This window comes from Molothrus ater, chromosome 14 (assembly GCF_012460135.2).
Source record: "Molothrus ater isolate BHLD 08-10-18 breed brown headed cowbird chromosome 14, BPBGC_Mater_1.1, whole genome shotgun sequence".
Classification (NCBI taxonomy): Eukaryota; Metazoa; Chordata; class Aves; order Passeriformes; family Icteridae; genus Molothrus; species Molothrus ater.
Genome location: NC_050491.2, coordinates 15,647,867 through 15,666,658, shown reverse-complemented (window position 1 = coordinate 15,666,658; position 18,792 = coordinate 15,647,867). Strand labels below are relative to the sequence as shown.

At 41.0% G+C, this 18,792-nt stretch overlaps 1 protein-coding gene across 1 annotated transcript in view; it reads right to left on the bottom strand.

The window, feature by feature from the left end:
* Nucleotides 1-162: 162 nt before the first annotated feature.
* LOC118698660 (connector enhancer of kinase suppressor of ras 2-like) overlaps nt 163-18,792 on the bottom strand; it is a 172,964-nt gene continuing 154,334 nt past the window's right edge. Inside the window, exons 21-25 of the mRNA XM_054516354.1 lie at nt 11,598-11,668; nt 10,760-10,863; nt 8,975-9,482; nt 8,172-8,371; nt 163-7,523 (exon numbers count right to left, since the gene is read on the bottom strand). Coding sequence (XP_054372329.1) covers nt 7,308-7,523; nt 8,172-8,371; nt 8,975-9,482; nt 10,760-10,863; nt 11,598-11,668 — 1,099 coding nt within the window. The 3' untranslated portion in view covers nt 163-7,307. The remainder of the gene's footprint in view (nt 7,524-8,171; nt 8,372-8,974; nt 9,483-10,759; nt 10,864-11,597; nt 11,669-18,792) is intronic.

Genomic DNA, 18,792 nt, shown 5'->3' with positions numbered 1-18,792 from the left:
CGGGATCGCCCTCAGTCGGGCTGAGAATCTGTGTCAGCCGCCATCCCCCTAAGGTGGGTGGGTAGGGATCCCCCTCAGCCGGGATCGCACCCCGACCTGGCGGCATCGCCCTCAGCCGGGATCCCCCTCACAACGCAGAAAATCCCCCAAAAACACACAATCTAAGTGCAGATAATTCGTTTATTGAAGTCCAAATTTACAACGGAAGTTTGCAACTTTTTTTTTTTCTTTCCCCAAAACAAAAGCTTTGTTTGAATTTAGGAAGAATAAATGTTTGTTTTTGTTTTTTTAAATAATGTACAGACTATATCTCTTAAATAAGTTAATATCTTTGAAAAAAGAGCAATATGTTCCTTTTTTTAATGTTGCAGTGCAACTTACGACTTACACGTCTGTGCAATGTACCATGAGGTATATGCCCAGTGAGCAACACACAGTGAAGTTTTCCATTCATAAATTTTCATTGTAGACACACAAAAAGTTAACAAGTTATTAATCTGTGATAGAAAACGCAGCCGGTTACAGTAATTCACACAGAACTCATCTGGAAAGAGGGAAAAAAGAAACCTAATGTTCATTGCCTATAGAAACTATTGGATTATCTCTCAACATAGACAAGTATAAAATTAAAAATACTGTTGTGAAACTGAAGAAATACTGTGTTATCCAGGGGTTGAAACCTTGTTTGACCTGTATTAGTCTAGAACCATTGGTTTTCTCTCTGTAGCGTCCACGAGCTGAGGGATTTACTGTGGTACTGATGGAGCATCTGCTCATCAAAGCATTAAGCAGGATGGGCACTATAGAAAAGTTGCAGAATGCTCAAAAATGTACAACTCCAGCATTTCCCTGGCATGGACAGGTGGTTTTCCATTGCCTCTCAGTTCATCTCCCAGCTGATAGAAAAACAAGGCTGAAACATGGAAGATTACTCGTATTTGAAGCTTGACACTTCAAACTTCTCAAGATGGCTCTAAAATACTTATTTTTCTTAATGACAGAAAACATATATTTATTTAAGAAAGAATCATCCACAATATAACTTCGTGATAAATAACAGTTCTGCCTCTAATACATATATACATAACTGCTTGTAAACAAAAATGCCCACAGGTCATGGAGTCTCCATGATTTTTTTACAAGGCGCTATAGATTTTTATTGATTTTTTCTTTTTTTTGTTATTGAAAACAGTCCTAGTGAAAGTTTGGTTTATAACCTCCTATTGCTACAGAAACAGTAAGAATGTTTATATTTACAAAGAAACAAAGACCATGGAGACCCCATAGCGTTATTTGCCAAAGATTTGAAGTTGGTGGGGTTTGCAAAATACACGTTGTCAGCACATTGGACAGGTTGAACACCAGCAGTAAGATACTCCAGTGCTTTGGTATTTCAACCCCTGAATATACAAAGACATTACTACAGCCTACTTCACAGTTTAATGCAAGTAAAGTGCAAGCCATAGTACAAGGGTGTCATACATTTCCATACATGTAAGCATTATCTAAAAAAGGCTCTGTACAAGGTTTATTAGCTATTAGTAACCTAGATGGAAGTCACCTATGGCCCAGCAATTAATGGTCTTACAAGGATATTGTCTTTGTAATACAGTATGTGTCAAATGTAAAACATTTAATAATACTAGTGCATTTCTCTTACATCCTAACCTGTTTTCTCATCAGATTTTTAAGCTGAAATCCTTGTTTCTCAGTAAAACAGAAGTCTTAACTGGTAACAGGGTCTTACTGGTGTTTTGGCCAGCAAACACAGTTTGTTAAGATGTATTTGTTTTGTGGTTGCTAGTGAAAAAATGCAATAGTTAATATGTATCATGTGACAGCCTTAGTTAATCTGCAGCATTCGGACAGACACATTTACTGTTAGTAAAAAGATCTGTATTGATACCCTCACCAATGCCTGAGGATGAACAATATTCTAGAAATGTGAGGACAGAAGCTACAGGGCTTAGCTGGTCAAACAGCAGGTTGTCAACATATTTGATCATTTTTACAACATTGCTTTCTTTCAAATACTGCTCACACAGTGGCATTAATGCTTAAAGTCCCTAACTGTCACTTCTAACACATGTATATTCCTGATAAAAATAAAGATATATCTGTCTGGCCTGCATTAAGAGTGAATATGGTTCTTTTCCTGAAGGCAGTTTCTGTCTGAATTATTTAAATATTTTTATTAAGAGGAGGTCCCAGTAGTATATCACCTGTCTTCAAACCTGATAAAAATTTAAACAATATTATTTATAAACCTCCTTCTGGAGTAGTAGTATAACCCGTAAAATATAGAAAATAAGCTTTAAAACATGTTTCTTTTTCTGTTAGTTACATCCAGAGTGGAGTGTTCCCTGCCCACATGTTAGAGAGTGGAACTGATCAGAAACATCACATTTCACTTGTGTGTAATGGGAGCAAAGAAAATAACTATCAACACCAAGTAAGGAAATACAACTTACTAGTTTTGGTTTAAATAGCCATGAAATTTCCATACAACAGCTGATAGGGCTCTGGTGTGATTTTCAGAAGGGATTTTCAGATTTGTGCCCACTTAACACCCATCAAGAGCCTCAGCCTTGAGGCTCTGTGAATTCACATTACACAGTGTGAATTCATCTGAGAGAGGAGATGGAGGACCCTTCCCCACAGCATCCTGCCTGGGAAACCTACCCTGAGCCTCAGTTTTGGTGAGGGAAACATTCTGGAAGAAAAAGAGCTTTTTAATACTGAATATAAACTAATAGCTAATAGTCCTTCTCCAGTCTTTCCTGCTATTACCCATTTTGTGTCCTAGTGGAAAATAAACATCCTTTGGCAACAGGGAAGGTGATGTGCTGTGGCCCAAGGCATGTAGGATATGGAAAAGCTACCATGGAAAACCTGTGCCCTTCTGGCTGCCCTAAAGCACCATTTCCCTACTGTGAAAACTGAGGAGAGGATAAAATCCTTTAGGAGACCCAGCCAACTCTTATTTCTCTAACATGAAATGTGGGGAACCCAGGTGTGCCCTGAATGGGGTTCAGGCTGGGGCCCAGCAATACAGACAGGCCTGTGCTCTCTTCCTAAAGGAATCTCCCTAGGATTGGCTCTGGGGACTGTCAGAACCTCTGCAGAGACACAAGACTTGCTTTACTGACAGATTGAGTGTTTAAAGCATAATTCAATTCCCTGGGGGCAATCTCTAGCTCAGGGGCAGCGGGCAGGCATTGATTGCAGAGGGGGCTGGGTTTGTTGTGCTGCATCGTGCTTTAGCCAAGGGTCATTTTGCACAAACCATCTTTGAAGGACTTTTTTCCCCACTGCACCAAGGGTTTGTATAAACTGTTGGTGAATTGTCACAAAATAGCTCTGCTGTCTCTCCTCAAGGATCAACAGGCCCCAGCTATATCACCTTGGACATAAATACTGCTATTTCTGGCAGAAAGAATGCTTTTATCACTTCAGACCACATGAGGAAAGAATATGGCAAATAAAGTTTGTGATACTCTTGGCCTGATTTGCATTACTTGAGACAAAGATAAGAATGTTCTTTGTTCTCCTCAGATTTCTGTTGAGTTAAACAATTTCTACCAGATTCTTCATTTTTCTCCCAGAGGTCCTATTAACATTTAAAGTGAAATCTCCTAAAGGTCAGCAGCAGAATTGGACCATTTTTGAGGAGGCTGAGCCCTTCCCAGAGCCACTGTAAAGGAGCTCCTTCAAAGGTACCTGTGCTGTCCTTCACAGGACCTTGGAGAAGGAGCAGTAACTGCTGAGGGGAGGGAGAGGGGGCTTAACTGGCCATGTCCAACTCTCTGCAGCACTCATTTCTTGTTCCTTGGAAAAAGCCCGTGGAGCACCACATTCCCAGCTCAAAAGGGAGCAGCCAGAGTTGAATGTACTGATAACAACCCCCTCCTCCTCCTCCTCCTCTGATTTTTGTTCATGTCAATTAAAGGAAGCTCAGGGTAGTTTTCACTTAAAGTAATGAAACCAAGAAAAATAGTCTTGGTTCTCTCAGGAAGTGATGCCAAGAGAGCTGTTAAGACACTTTCAAAGATCTGACATGTCACTGAATACAGAACAGTATTAAAAAAGGAGGGGAATCAGTAGCTCAGGGGGAGCATTAAATCAGTAGTAATGAAAAATAGCCAGAACAAAAAGACTCAGTTTGTGGAGTGTCAGAGAAAGTGTATAGGCTGAGACATTTTACCTGGAGGAATTCTGAATGAAGACGCTAACTTTAATAAGATCCAGTTAAATAAAGCACATTCAAACAACATTTCCATGTTGTTGTATACGTTAAAAACCAAGTTTTACCTGAGAATTCAGACAGGAAAACTGGTAAATTAATAAATCTATTGTACAGGTGCTATTTATTTCCCTTGAGGAACTCAACAGCCAAGCCTTGTTCTTTTCCTACTTAAAAATATGGCATCAAAACGACCACAACAATTCCTGCTGCTTTGTACTGTGTGTTTAAGTACCTGTTGGTCCAGGAGAATTGGATGTACTTTAATACACAAGCAGGATTTGGTGCATGAATTTTTAAATACATTCTCTGTATTGCACTTTGCATTCCAGTGAGTTCAAAGGTGGTGAAAATCCAAATAATTGTGCTGTGGTGACTGTGCACATCCCTCTCTGCAGTCCATTTAGATTGGAACCGACATCCAGAAGGAAGAACCCATGGCTGAGAGGGAAGGGCTGCAGGGTGGGGTTCAGTAAATGTGCCAGGAGAATGACAAGTTCTTGTGGAATGGCTTCCAAATGCCAGCTGACATTTGTGAAAGAATAAAGTCTTTGTATTGCTTAATTTAGCAATTAGATTTTGCTTGCTCTAAGGCACAAGCAATGCCAAACAAATGGTTCAGACTTTTCTCCCAGTTAATCTTAAGCCCATTAGAGGGAATTTCTCCAGTGTATCTCATCGCATGAATCTCATGAATCTCCTGGACAATTTATTTGGCCTATTCAGTGCAAATCACATTTGCTGAGAGCTGCTCTGCAAGAGCAGAATGCAGACTCACAATTCCAAGAATTTCAGAAAAGATGATCTCATGACACTGAAAGATTTTTAAAGATAAGCTGAGCAAAAGTGTGAACTCTCTACTATTTATCTCATCTATTCATATTACAGAAATTGTATTTAAACTTAAACCAGAGATGATCTGTTTTCCCTACTATTTGTGTCATTTCTGAGAAATCTGTCTTCCCAATTATGTTTCTCATTTTCAGCTGTATCTCTAAGTAGTATTCTCTGCTTACTTGTGACTTCACTGAATTTGCCAAGTTATGTCTTGAGCGATGAAGCAGTGGCATTTGAAATCCTTTTGGAAAGCTATTTGGAAACAATATAGATATTTTAATTATGAAAGCCCAAACCATCTTTTGGGTTTGAAACAATAGGCATATTTAAATTTCTTTAGTAATTTAGACAGTTCAATCTATGTAACTATTTCTGTGACCATCCATCACTGCTTGCATGTATAATATGAATTAATTTCTAAATGGATTCTATAATTTATACTGTTGCTCACTGAAAATGAAGGAATGAAATTAAGCCTGGAAAGAAGGGAGGAGGCAAAGGAAAGGTGTTTTTAATTTTGTCTTTGTTTCTCACTATGCAATGGTATTTTAAATTGTTAATAAATGAATTTACCCCAGGTCAGGTTTGTTTTGCCTACAATAACCACCAGCAGGTGATCTCCCTGTCTTTGTCTCAACCCAGGAGCTTTCCTGTGGCAATTTTCCCCCTCCTGTCCAGCCAAGGTCAGCCCCCCTCAACTGCTCTGTGGAGACAGAACTAAACACCCAGGACACCTTCACCTGGTCTGGCTTTGGAATAATGAAATCTCTTCTTGGATACTAGGACCTCACTGAGATGACATTTTTTCCTCTATTATACTGAACTGCATGAATTTTACAGTCCTTGATGGATGAGAGACAATTAGGTTTATCTTGTGAAAAAATGATCAGTGAAATCTGTTTCAGTGAAATGACATCAGCTGTATTCACATCCCCTTCATTCTGCCTTTTAGAACTATTCTACAAGCAGAGACAAAGCAAACTGTGAATGGCTTTGAAATCTATGTTCAGTAGCATTCAGAGCAATCTTTTTTCCCCCCCAAGAATACAAGTATTTTCCCCAAAATCTGATTCTTCCAAACCATTCTCACCCAGTCAAGGAAGTGAAATCCACTGCGTGACTTGTGTGTCTTCCAAAACCAATCAATACCGATTGGTTTTTGAACGATGTTTTGAATAACTTCACCCACTTGCAAATGTACTGCTAGCAGTTAAAAATTATTGCCAGACATTTCATAATTTTGAATTATTAACTCAGCTATAGATGTCAGTGTATCAGAGAATGTAATTGATTAGTTCAGGAGGTTTTTTTAGCTTCATTCCCATGCTTTTTTTGAATTTTATGACTCACAGTCATGTGTCACTTAAATTCACAGTGAAGAAACGATGAAAACCTGCAGTATGTACCTTACTCAGTGCAGATTTCTTTTTTCTTTCACCATGAAATACTTCAAATCCTATTAAAACCTATTTAAGTTGCAGCATTAGTGAACAACCAATATTGTTCTACTCGTATCTTACCTCTGTGCCAAACCTGCTTGCTCGTGTTCCTTCGTTGAAAGGCAGGCACAGCACGTTACAAACACAGTATTTAAATGGCATGTACAGAGTGCCCATAGGGCCAGACTGGGATCTATTTCTTAGATGTACAGTGTACATTTTAAGGCACACTATAGGGATTGAGTTTACATTTTGATAACTCTGTCCTTTTATTTGCAAAGATGGTCACTACCTGGAAATGTTGCAAAAATAAATGTTCATCTCTAAGAGTGGCCAATGTATTCATGTCTTCATTTTTATATTTTTTCTCAAGAAAAAATGTGTGAAAATGTGAACTTTAGGGAATTTTAAAAGGAAATGTCAACTACCATGTTACATTTTATATACATAGATATGTATTTATATATATCTAAATATATAAAATGATTGCAGGAGCTCATACTATAAGCTGAGTTTTAGTACAGTACTTTAAATATACTGGTATTTATTTTCAGTTACACTTCTGCACCGCTTCTTCCTAATGCAGAGCTTAATACGGACATTGGTTGATAATAGCAAACAAAAAAATTCGTAAAGAATATTATTGTCTTATCATGCAATGTAGTAGGCATCCTGTGGCACTATTCTCTTACCCAAGTATTTACAGTACTGCTGAGTACCTTAAATTCACCAGGGTTTGTCTGCCTGCCTCTGTCAGGCACCCAGCAGTGACCAGGCTGAGGCTCCTGTCACACATGAGTCTCGATGAAGGAGTGTGTGTGTGTCAGCATTGGGGCTGAGCTTGCCAGTTCAGAGGCTCCGTTTTGAGACTTCCCAGCAGCACTGTACTCACAAATGTCCAGGAAAAACTCATAGTTCTTTAATTTCCAATCTTTGAACTTCTTGGATGTTAAGTTGGGATCGTCCAGAAGGCTGTTGATAACTGTGAGGTCCCCTTCCTTTGCCTGGCAAATTCCAGAAAGACAGAGGACAGGTCAAAATGCAATTCTGTATTCCAGCACTTTATTTCTTCCTTAACTTTAATGCCAAGTGCCAGGAAAACTACTATGGAAACTTTAATATTTACCTAAATTCAGGAACTATTACAGCATAAACTGTTTGACAGCTCAGTCTGTGCCACATGTTACAATTTGCCCACACAGAGTGCCAAATAATCTTTTTTTTTTCCTTAAGATGGAACATACATGCTTCAAAGGATTTTTAGTTTCTTTGAAACTTCATTTTAAAGCTGCAAAAAAAGCATTAAGAATAGAAACGTAAAGAGATTAAGGACAAGGGAGAATGGCTTCGCACTGCCAGAAGGCAGGGTTAGCTGGGATATTAGGAAGGAATTCCTGGCTCTGAGGGTGGGGAGGCCCTGGCACAGGTGCCCAGAGAAGCTGTGGCTGCCCCTGGATCCCTGGAAGTGCCCAAGGCCAGGCTGGACAGGGCTTGGAGCAGCCTGGGATAGCAGAACGCATCTCCTGCCCATGGGCTGTAAGGTCCCTTCAACCCATCAGCATTCTGTGATGTACAATCAGACTTTTCCTAATTTATATTCCTTGCACACAAATCAGGGATAAAGCCACACAAAATCAGGGATAAAGCCTTACTTTTAAAGTGCTCTTGAGGACTCGGATGTGGTGCAGCTTTTCATTGATCACTGGGTCGTTGCATCGCTTCACGAAGGACTTGCGGAACTCCTGCTTGGTGGAGGGACGCTGCTCTCCAAAAGCTGACAGACTGGCTTCTTCCAGAGTTCTGTAGAGCTCTTGCAGACCATCTGTGATTTCTTCAATTTCTTTTACGTTTTCTGAAAGGAAACAAAGAACCCTAACAACAAACCTGATCATTCAGATGAAGTGTCTAATATCAGCAATACTGCGACTTCAGTACTTGTCGCTATAGGACACAAAAGAACACAAGCTCACCACTTTACCACTCAAGGTAAAGGAAAAAAGGGACAGTTTATTTTCTGACTCTAACATTTATAGTTTTCCAAAAGTGACAGTGGATTGGAGGATGACAGTGGCTGGATGACCTCTCAATGCCACTGGTTGAACCAACAGTCTATCAACTCTCTCCTCCTCCATAAAGGAATGCAAAACAATGAGTTATTTACAGAAAGTGTGTGAGAAAGTTCACTACAAGAATGTCAACATCAGAAAGCTTAGAAAATCTTAAAAAATCAAAGTGACAAGTACTATCTTAACCTATGACTCAGTTCTGCAGTGTCAGTTTTGATGAGACAAGAACATCATCCCAAAGCTCAATTTTTAGCGCTACATCCTGGCATTTCAAGTACAAACTCCTGTGTATGCCAACATCCAGCGCTTCAACCACAAAATCCTTGCTGAGAACAGTGGCAATACTGCTCTGGATTTTGAAGTGGAGCAGAACATCTCCGAGAGCTTACCTTCTGCACAGAAACTATTGTGCCTCCTAAGAGGGATCTTCTCATCCAGGCTGTCGTCAGTCCCCTCAATGGACTTCACGCGTCCCTTCCCGCGGACGTCTCTGTTCCGGGGGAGGCTTTGGCTGCGCGGTTTCTGGGGCCGCCCGTGGGAGCTGTGTCCCCTGGGGCATTCCACCAGAGGAAAAGGCCCATCCTGCTCAAAATTGTGGCGCCTCTGGACGGGCAGCGTGGCTTGTCTCCGTCTGTCCGGTGACATTCCGGGCCGGCCGCTGGCGTACTCCGCCTCCGGAGGGACGGTCTGGAGGAAATGGAGCCCTGAGCTGGTTAAGGGGGTCTCGATCAGGTCCTGCCACGAGCGCCGTTCTCGGTAGGGAGGCCGGCACCCCGAGGAGTGCGTGCTGCCCGCCGCCTCCGGCCGCGAGTCCTCGGCAGAGGACTGGGAATACGTGGATTCGCTGGAAAAGTGTCGGCCTTGTTTGGCTTCGGGGAATGGGCTTGAGGAATTCACCTGGAAAGATACAAAAACATCTGCCCGTGAGATGATGTTTTGAACAGACCCAAGGAAATGACTGCAGTGTAAAACACTCTGTGATATCTAGCAATCAGATGGACTCATGGGTTGGATGGCTCATAACATGAACCACTGTAAACAGAAGAGAATTAGCAGTGACAACTTTTGTACAAGTGCTCTTTCAACCACTCCCTATTCTTGTTTTGCACATTCTCTGCCCACAAGCAACTCCTGATGGAAAGAAAAGTGTAACACTGGTGCAGGTTTCCTGAAGATCCATCCAGCTTACACTCAGTGCAGCTGAGGACAGTGGAAGTCTCCAAAAGAAACCATAATTGGATTTCCTTTCCTTTTTTTTAGGGGCCAAACAGAAAAAAAACCAAAAAACAAACCCAAACAACAAAAACTTCAGCACCCAGGAAGATTTTTGGCTGGGGGACTGTTGAACTTGTGAAACTATTTGAATGAATTCTCTGGGTCTGTGTATAAATTTAATTCAAAACAAAGAGAAAGGCAAAAATGTGGAAAAACAGAAAGGGAGGGGCTTAACCTGTATCCCAGTTGATAAAACAGCATCACATGGGTGAAAATCAGTCTGAGCTTCACCCATGTGATGCTGTTGTCTCAGTCACTCTTTCTTTGGTTCTGGCTGTGTGAGGATCATGTCATTCACGCTGAAGAAAAATCTGAAAGAAAAATAGAGAACAGTCCTATCTGTGCTTGGAATCATAGAATAATTATCATAATTGCCTGTGTTTTGTCTAATAGAAATGTTCTATTTGCAATACTGTCATTACCATGGTATTGTACGCAATCTTGTTTAAAAAAAAACCTCTTTCCTAGAAAGATTTCTTCTTCCAAAAAGATCTAAAACATGATTACTGGGTGAATATGAGTTGATCTTAATCTCTAGCATCCAGTATCCAATATTCATAATTGAAAACCAGTCTCAATTAATACAAACTATCCCATCCATCACATTCTTTTCACCGTCTGCAGTGAAGGTAAAATTTGAATATTCTGTTCCTGTTATGATGCGTAGTTTCACCAATCCTACAAAAAAAGGTCATATTTCCAGTCTGGTGACAGATCTGTGTCAGGATACATTTACCTCTCCTTCCTTCCTAACTGATTTGCTATGGAAAAATCCAGGTCTTGGCTCATGAGGAGCAGCAGTAATTTCATTTTAACAACACATCCAGGACAAGGGAAGAGCAAGCCAAGGCCCAGAGCTGTTTTTGGTGGCCCTGGCACATGCAGGGGGTGTGACTCACTGAGGGGGTGCGGTGGTAGGTGTCACACAGCGTGGAGGAGCCCTCCTGCTTCAGCGTCAGGGAGCCCTCGATGTCGTCCTGGTCGCTCTCGCTCCAGTAATCTGCTGACAAAGCATTCCAGGTCTCACTCGGGTGCTTTTCCACAGCAAAGCAGATCCCACGTTTTAGCAGCATTCTTCTAAGGCAAGGTAAAGCTTCCCCCAGTCACCTGCAGGGCTCAGCAGCCACTCAGGAAGGGGCTGGTGGGAAGGTCTGGCCCCTCAAACAGGGAAGCTCTGAATGATTTAGGGAAGGGTTACAGAAGGCAGCTCGGGCACCTGACTCCCACTGCACATAAAAACCAACTTCTGCTCACAGCCTTTCACACAGAAACCTCATTCCAGATGCTGAAGTAGAGCCAAGCCTGAACACTTAATTTAATTGGGCATAACAGGTTCCACTGTGGGTGATGGGGAGAGGGCAAGGCTGGCACCTGAGCTCAGGAGGTGCAAACAAATATTGCTGGAGCACACATTGCCCCAGGTCTGCCCGTGTCTCCACTGGTTTTATGGGCATGGACATCCTTGAGGGCTGGGATCTGGGAGATCACACCACACCCACATTCTCTTTATCACTGATTTAAAATATTTCCTAAAATTACTGCTCAGGATTTTATTTTCTTTGGTGGTGGCACCAATAAATGTAGTTTGAGGAAATATATTCTTATCAAAATTGATATTTGGAAAGATATGGCCATATATTGCTAAAGAAGTCAGTTATGACCTCTCCAGCTTTATTGAAATTGAACTGATTTGTACTGTCTGCTCTCTTCTCCTAATTATAACCACTGAAGCATTACCTTCATCTGGGTGAATATCCTTGTCATCAGGTGTGTAACCAATTGCTGCGAGACCCAAACGATTCATCCATCTAACAGAACGATAAAAACGAGGAAGAGAGGTATTTAAAAGGAACATCTCGTGTCAATCTGTAGGCATCCACATCCTTAACATCTGGAAAAGTCAGACACAACACCTAAAGAAAAAGGCTGTTAAACCCACGATTCAGGTGTGCTGGGTGGTCGATAACTGGGAATAAAGGATTTATCACATTTATTCTGATTGCTATTTATTTCAAGAGCTTGCCAAAATTCTAGAAAATAAAATAGAATGATGATAATTATTGTCTGAAAACCTGTGTTGGGAAATGAGTTGTGTTAAACTTGTATCCTCAGAAAGCTAAAACAGCCTATGGCAGTTTGGTTATTTGTTAGTCTGGATTCACAGTGCTGGTGATATAAACAGTGTTGTTGAGCTGTGATATCCACATTATTTTCCCTTAATTTGTTTAATACAGACTTTTGGGTTTCTAAAGTCTTGGTAAACTTGTTGCAAGTGCTTCAGTATTTGCATTTTGCATTGGATGTGCTGGTTCCTTTCTTTGTCCCCAAATTATTTAGTTTGATAGAAAATAACATTCTTAAATTCCTTAGGGAAATCTTATAGCTAATCTTGGGGAAAATACCTTTTGAGTTTTCTTTATGTAAGATTACTGGATGTTTACACAACATATAATTAAAAAACTAGGGGAAAAGGGAAATTAACACGCAGAGGGAAAAGTCACTTCTTAATGTTCAGCAAATGGAAAATCAAGAATTATCTTATTTTCATCAACAAGGAGATATGACCAAGGAAAAAAGCCCTAATAGTGCCATCTATAATGCCTGGGATGTTTTGAACCATTCCCTTCCTCGGTGACTAAATTCTTAATTATCTAATTAATTTCCCAGAAAATTGATGTGAGAGTTTATCTAGAAGCAGCTCTTTTTTCCTTTTCGAACATTTGCAACATCAAATTTGTTAATAATTATCTTCTTGGTTAATGAATATTATGACAAACCATCTTTCACAGGCCTCAAGTCAGACATTAGTGAACAGAACATGCAATATCAAAAGGACAAGTTGTTTTGCAGATCAAAACAAGAAAACTGTTCAGTGTCATTCTTTCCCACTTGTACTAGAGGAGAAAAAAAAAAGCTTTTAAGGACGTGTGTGACTGTTATTGTCCAGGAGAGTGGTGTGTGGGAGATGGGAGGCACAGCAAGGAGGCAGAAAATGAAGGAAGAGTGAACTCTGCTCTAAAAATAGCTCAGAGTTCAGTTCAGCACGTATTGATCCCCTGCTCCCAGCAATGATCCTCAGCTCTGATATTGGTACAGCCCTGACTCACTGAGGCCTGCACAGAGCCTGCCTGGATCTCATGGCTTCCCCAAGTAGCCAAAGGGGACCACAGCGTTTCCTTCTGACAGGGAATTGTGAGAGGGTTTAATTTACTTGCAAAACTATGAAAATAAAGAACTGTACAATCACATTGCTTTGCCTCTCAGTATTAAGCCAGAAGTCAGCAAATTGGAGATGAAAATGGAAATGATGATTAGTTTTCCCAAATACCAACTGCAGGCTTAGCACTGCTTACAGCCCTTGTTTGCATCAGCACATCAATAACTCATCTTTATCATGAGGGAAGTACATTTAAAATGGATTAACAGATTTACAGAATAGAGCTTTTGCACAGTGCTCTCCAGCATCATTTCCCTCAGCACACGGTGCCTGCATTGCCTGGTGTTTGCTTCCCTTGCAGGGCAGATCCTTCACTGCAGGACTGGCAGTGACATCACTCCCTGCTCCTTGTCAGCATTTCTATTCACCAGTTTTTCATCAGTTGTTCCCCAGTTTCTGAACTCATTAGCACTGGAGCAAAATAGTTTCAGTCATACTTTGCCATATGCCTTTGGCAATTAAGCAGGATGGCTCAGTGCCTTCAACTGAGGTTCTGCTTAAGCACCAATGATAAATTAGGACTAATTACCATTTTCCAAGTTAAAACAGACTCAGCCATTTGTGTGGTCAGTGCATGGAAATTTATATTGTCTTAAATTTCTTGCAAAATTTCTTTTGTTGCTCATTGTTAATTTGAGGGTGTCAGATCTTGGAAGCAAACACAGACACCAGTTGAAGTGTTAGGATTAACCTCCCAGAGCCAGGGATGCTCTGAGGATACCCAGAGTGTCAGCTTTGTGCATGTGGCCTCAATGGCCAAATCTGGAATTAGCTGAAGTTAATCTTCCTTCTCTAAGGCTGCTCAGGCTTTTCTCTTCCAAAGGCCAAGATCATCCCCAGCCAGAGTTACAAGGACTTTCTCACCTCATTTGCCACAATTCAGAGTCAGCTCTTGGCCAAGCCCACATAAAGGGTTATCTGATGACATTCAGTGGCTTATCATGGTAAAATCTCTTCAGATAAAAGAACTAGAATCTCCATTTTAGGTTTTGTGTTTTTAAGAAAAGCATGAGTGAATGTTTTTGAGGTTAATCAGGAGATATACAAGCGGTGAGATTACAGCTCATTTTCTTAATTTTTTTTTCCCAAGGAAATGCAAACTCAGTTCGAAAGGAACCCTGCATAAACTTGATGAATTTCCTTGATGAGCAAACCACTTTCATTTTTCAGAAAACTGCAGGTTTTTCAAGGTTATAAAAAGCTCTTTGTGGAGAGCCTGGAAAGGCAGGCAGTTGGTTCTGAGCTCTGGCCCAGGTGCCCTGTGGGCAGAGGTTGGGCTCCAGCTGGCACAGGAGCTCCTGTCAGAGCTGACTCTGAGGGATGCAGGATGCACAGCCCAGGGAGGGTCTGGGTGCTGCAGCTGCCAGCACAGCCCCAGCCTTGCTGACTGGGGTTCTGGAGCTGTGCCCCACCTGCTCTGGGACTTCCCTGTGGCCACCAGCAGGTCTGGGCACCTTTGGGATCTCAGGTGCACATCCCATAGCTCAGGCTGGGCTCCCTCCCCCAAACTCTGCCTTTTTACCTGGGTAACTTCAACAACTCTTTCCTGTTGATGATTAAACAACTTAGCCAGGCTGTTTCACTGAGTCTAGGCCACTCAGCAGAGCGGGGTTTGCATTCTGGATGGAAATTGTGATGACAGAACAGCACTAAATGTCCCACGGATCCTCTGCCACAACATTTTACCTCCAGGATTGTACAAATCCCCCAGAAGACACAATCACTGACCCAGGCACATTGGAACAACCGACAGGGAACCAAGAAGTGGGTTGGTTTTTATTGCCTGTACTCCAGTGAACCAAAGGCAGGGAAAGATGAGCCTTGAGTAAAGTCATCAAAATGCACAAGTAAATTTTGTACTTTGTCTCAATTAAATTCTAAATAAATCAGGCTTGGTTGCCATTAATTCTGTTGGTTACAAACAGGCACTGTTGTCATTGCTTTGGGATAAAATAGAGCTGCCTGGTAGTATTTAAGTTAAATTTACTGAGATAATTCTGGTTATTACCCAGGGATTACAGCCCAGGGCCTCCTCAGAGTCTGACTGTGCCCCAGGCCTGGGCTGTGCTGAGTGAAGGCACCAGGGCAGTGAGGAGCTGTCACAACCTGAGACTGAAGAGTGAATCATCCCAAAACACCCCAGATTGTCAGGAACCAGGAGCACATTCAGGCACTGACAGAAACACTGGGAAACGTTAAAGGGGGCCAAGCAGCTGGAAGCAATTGCACATTGCTGTGCTCCCCTAACACTGCACTGAAAACCAGAATCTGCCACCCCTCAATGTACAAATTAATGAATTTCTGTTTCCTGGCTTTCGTAGTTTACTCTGCTGAGCCAGCCCTAGGTCAGTGGGAGGTTCTGAGAGTGAAGGCAATTAAAGTTTCCACAGTGGCATCACACTCACCCCCCTGGCTGCTCCTTTCTACAAGTCCAGAGTGAAAAAGCACAAATAAAAAAATAAAACAGCTTGGACAATCTCAGTAGTCATAAATTGGAGAGAACTAATTTTTTTAGTGGAGGAGAATGAAAAGCAAGGGAAGAGGGTAACCTTTTTTCTCTTCCTATAAAAAAGGGGTGAAAAGTTACAATTTTTAGGTTATATTTAGAGCTGTTCCACAAACCCATGGGGAAGGGGGGGGAAGAAGTGAGATTCTGTGGCTCAGAAAAGTTTGATTTGCTAATATCCTCACGTATTGCACATATCAGGTGGTTGGTTTTAGAAAAAGCTATTTAATTAAAATGAAGATGTAAAAAATTATATGTCCTGAAAAGGTGGAAATTCAAGAAAAAGTCCAACTACTTTCACTATTTCTCTCTGTTAAACGTTCCTTTAAAAATGAAGTATATGAAATCCTGACCCATTAACAGAAAGAATAAATAAAATATACTTCCTATCTTCCTTGCATCTTTTCATTATTAATTCTTGCCCAGCTTTGTGTTAGAAATGTTTCAGTGCAGAAATATTTTTTTTTCATTTTTGAGATTGCATCTACATTTGAGATTATTTGGTTAAAAGGAAAAACTAGCACTAAGGGGAAGTTAAATTTCACTTAAATCAAGTTATCTTTAAGTCTATTAGAGATTCCCTTGGACCATTTATTTCATACATAGAATTTATTCAGTGCAGTTTACATTTAATTTCTGATCAAAAGCTTTGTATTATTTGTTTTACGTCACTGGGATAATCAGATTCCAGAATTCACAGTAAAATTCTTTGCAATTCACAATTAGATTTAAAAATTGATTTTGTACTTGTTATGTGGACTTCTCTGCCCAGTCTTTCTTACTGAACACCTGAAAAATCAATGCATTTCCCATTTGGCTTCCTAAGGTACATTATTTTCCCTATTTTCTATGGTCATGTAGGTAATACATTGATTTAAGAGGATAAAGGCTGCTGTAATAGGGGTGGCTGAAATGATGCCTTGATTTTCCTCCACACAAAAGGAGCCCCAAAGCATCTCCTGGTGAAATGTGACCCTGAGCAGATCCTGCTCCATGAGCTCATCTCTGCTCTGCATCAGCCCCAGCAGCTCTGCCGTTGGATTTGTCACACTCGCTGGGATTTGTTAAGCAAAATCATTCATGGGATAAACTCTGAGCACTCTCTGATTTGATAATTTGACATGACTGTTGATCTTGTTTCATGCATTGTCTTCTTAGATTTGTCAGGCTGGAAAAATAGGAAAAAAGCCTGAGACAGCTTAAGAATTGACAAGTGAACCAATCTGTGCCCTCTTTGCATGTGCATCTGCTTCATGCACTTAATGGGATTCTTTTTTCTATTTTTAATTTTTTTAACTTGCCTCTGTCAAACAAATGCACAATTATGTCTCTGTACTCAGAAGTCTGGTTTGGTGTGGGTGGTTTTTTTTTGGTTTTTTTGTTTTCCCCAGTGGGTAATAGACAAAAGAAATTCACTGCTTTGTAGCAAATAAATTCCCTTTCTGGTACCAGCATTTACTGTACAAATACAGTCGTGTATCACAGAGAATAAAAGCACACAATAACTGATAGGCTACTTGATCCAGAACCAATAATAAACCCTAAAGAAATCACCAAGACAGTGATTTCACAAAAACTCACTCAACTAGAACTTCTCTTTACTCACTTACTCAAACTTTTGCTCCAGCTTTAACCAAATGATTGGCCCAAAGAAGCTCTGGAGAAAGAAAGCTTTGTTTACAAGCAAGAGAACTGAGACTGGCATGGCATAAACTGTGGGTGGGGTTTTGGGGTTTAGCGGTGATTTTTTTTAAGAAATGGGATGATTTACTTGTGAAATTGTGTATAATCTGCTTCTACATAGTTTTTTAAAAACTCAGCTCAAATAGGCCAAATAACGCTGTTAAATGTCTGTTAAATGTAATTCATCATGATGAAATTTATTATTTCTATTACTTATTTCTATGACTTATTTCAGATTTAACTCAGTATCTCCAGCATAAAGTGACAACAGGGACTGTGACACTGCCTCAGCTCGGAGAGGTGCAGGGCTGGAATCACCAAATCTGCTCTATGAAATGCAGCTGAACTGCTTGGCTCCCACAAGAACCCTAGCAATTCCCACTGGACTATTTACAGCAGAATTTGATGAAGTTAATTTTGCAATTGAAGCTGGTCCAGAAAGCCAGGGCAGCCCCTGCCTCCTGCAGGAGGGATGAGCTCCCCCAGCCCTGATTTGGGTGTGCTGGATAATCACAATTGTGCACTGCAAATTCCGTCAGCCGCTGGGGCTGGGGCTGAGTGAGGGGGGAAATGGAACCTCACAAGTCTGGGGTAAATAATTCAGAAATTGCAGAAAGGAGGAGCCAGGTGCCTTGCCCAGGAAAGGGGGTTTGGAATATTCCAGCTCAGTGCTGGGAATTCCTGGGGCAGTATTTTGCCCTGATAGGGCACAGCAGCTCCACTATCACCCTGTGCACTCCCATGAACCTCATGGTTTCACCCAGTCCTTGGGGCCTGAAGCTAATTCTGATGAGAAAATTGTTTTACTTGTGCTGCACTTAGGAGCTCTTATGTGAGAACAATAAATTAGAGGGCTGATGTGGCCTCGGGCACGGATTTGAAACAAGTTTATGGGAACATAAAAGGAAGAAAGGAAAACCTGCTCTTTATGATTATTTACAACACCATTGGGAAGCTCCATTCCAGGGATTTCTGTTTGAAAAGTGCCTTTCATGTTCTGCAGAATTATCTCCTGGCTTTTCAGCAGGTGAGGGGCTGAGAGTAAGAGCTCTGTAACAACTTCCTCAGCTCTATTTGATAAAGAGCTGGTGAATTAGGCCAGACAGATCTGACAATCTCCTGCTCACTTGTCCAGTTTAAGGGGGAAAATGCCTAACAGCTGAAACTTTTAGTTGCCAAGAGCCTTACTCGGGTGCCAGTTTATATAAAGTGAAGACTGAGTGCATTGAAACTGGAGAATAGGTGTTAACCCTGGCTCACCATCTGATTTGACCAAGACCTGTCAAAGAGACCAACATGCCTGAAATTTAAGGGAGAAAACTGAATTAACTTTAGTAATAAAGAGGATGATTTAGGGAAAGTCTCAACTAACTCACTTGGTTATACTCCATATGTAAAAGTAGATAGGAGTCACCATAAAATTTGCTTAATTCAGAATACTTCAATTCTCAAACAATTATTTTTTAAGAGAAATATTGTGCTATAATATTTCACGTCTTGGAAAATACAGGAGTGATCCCTATAAA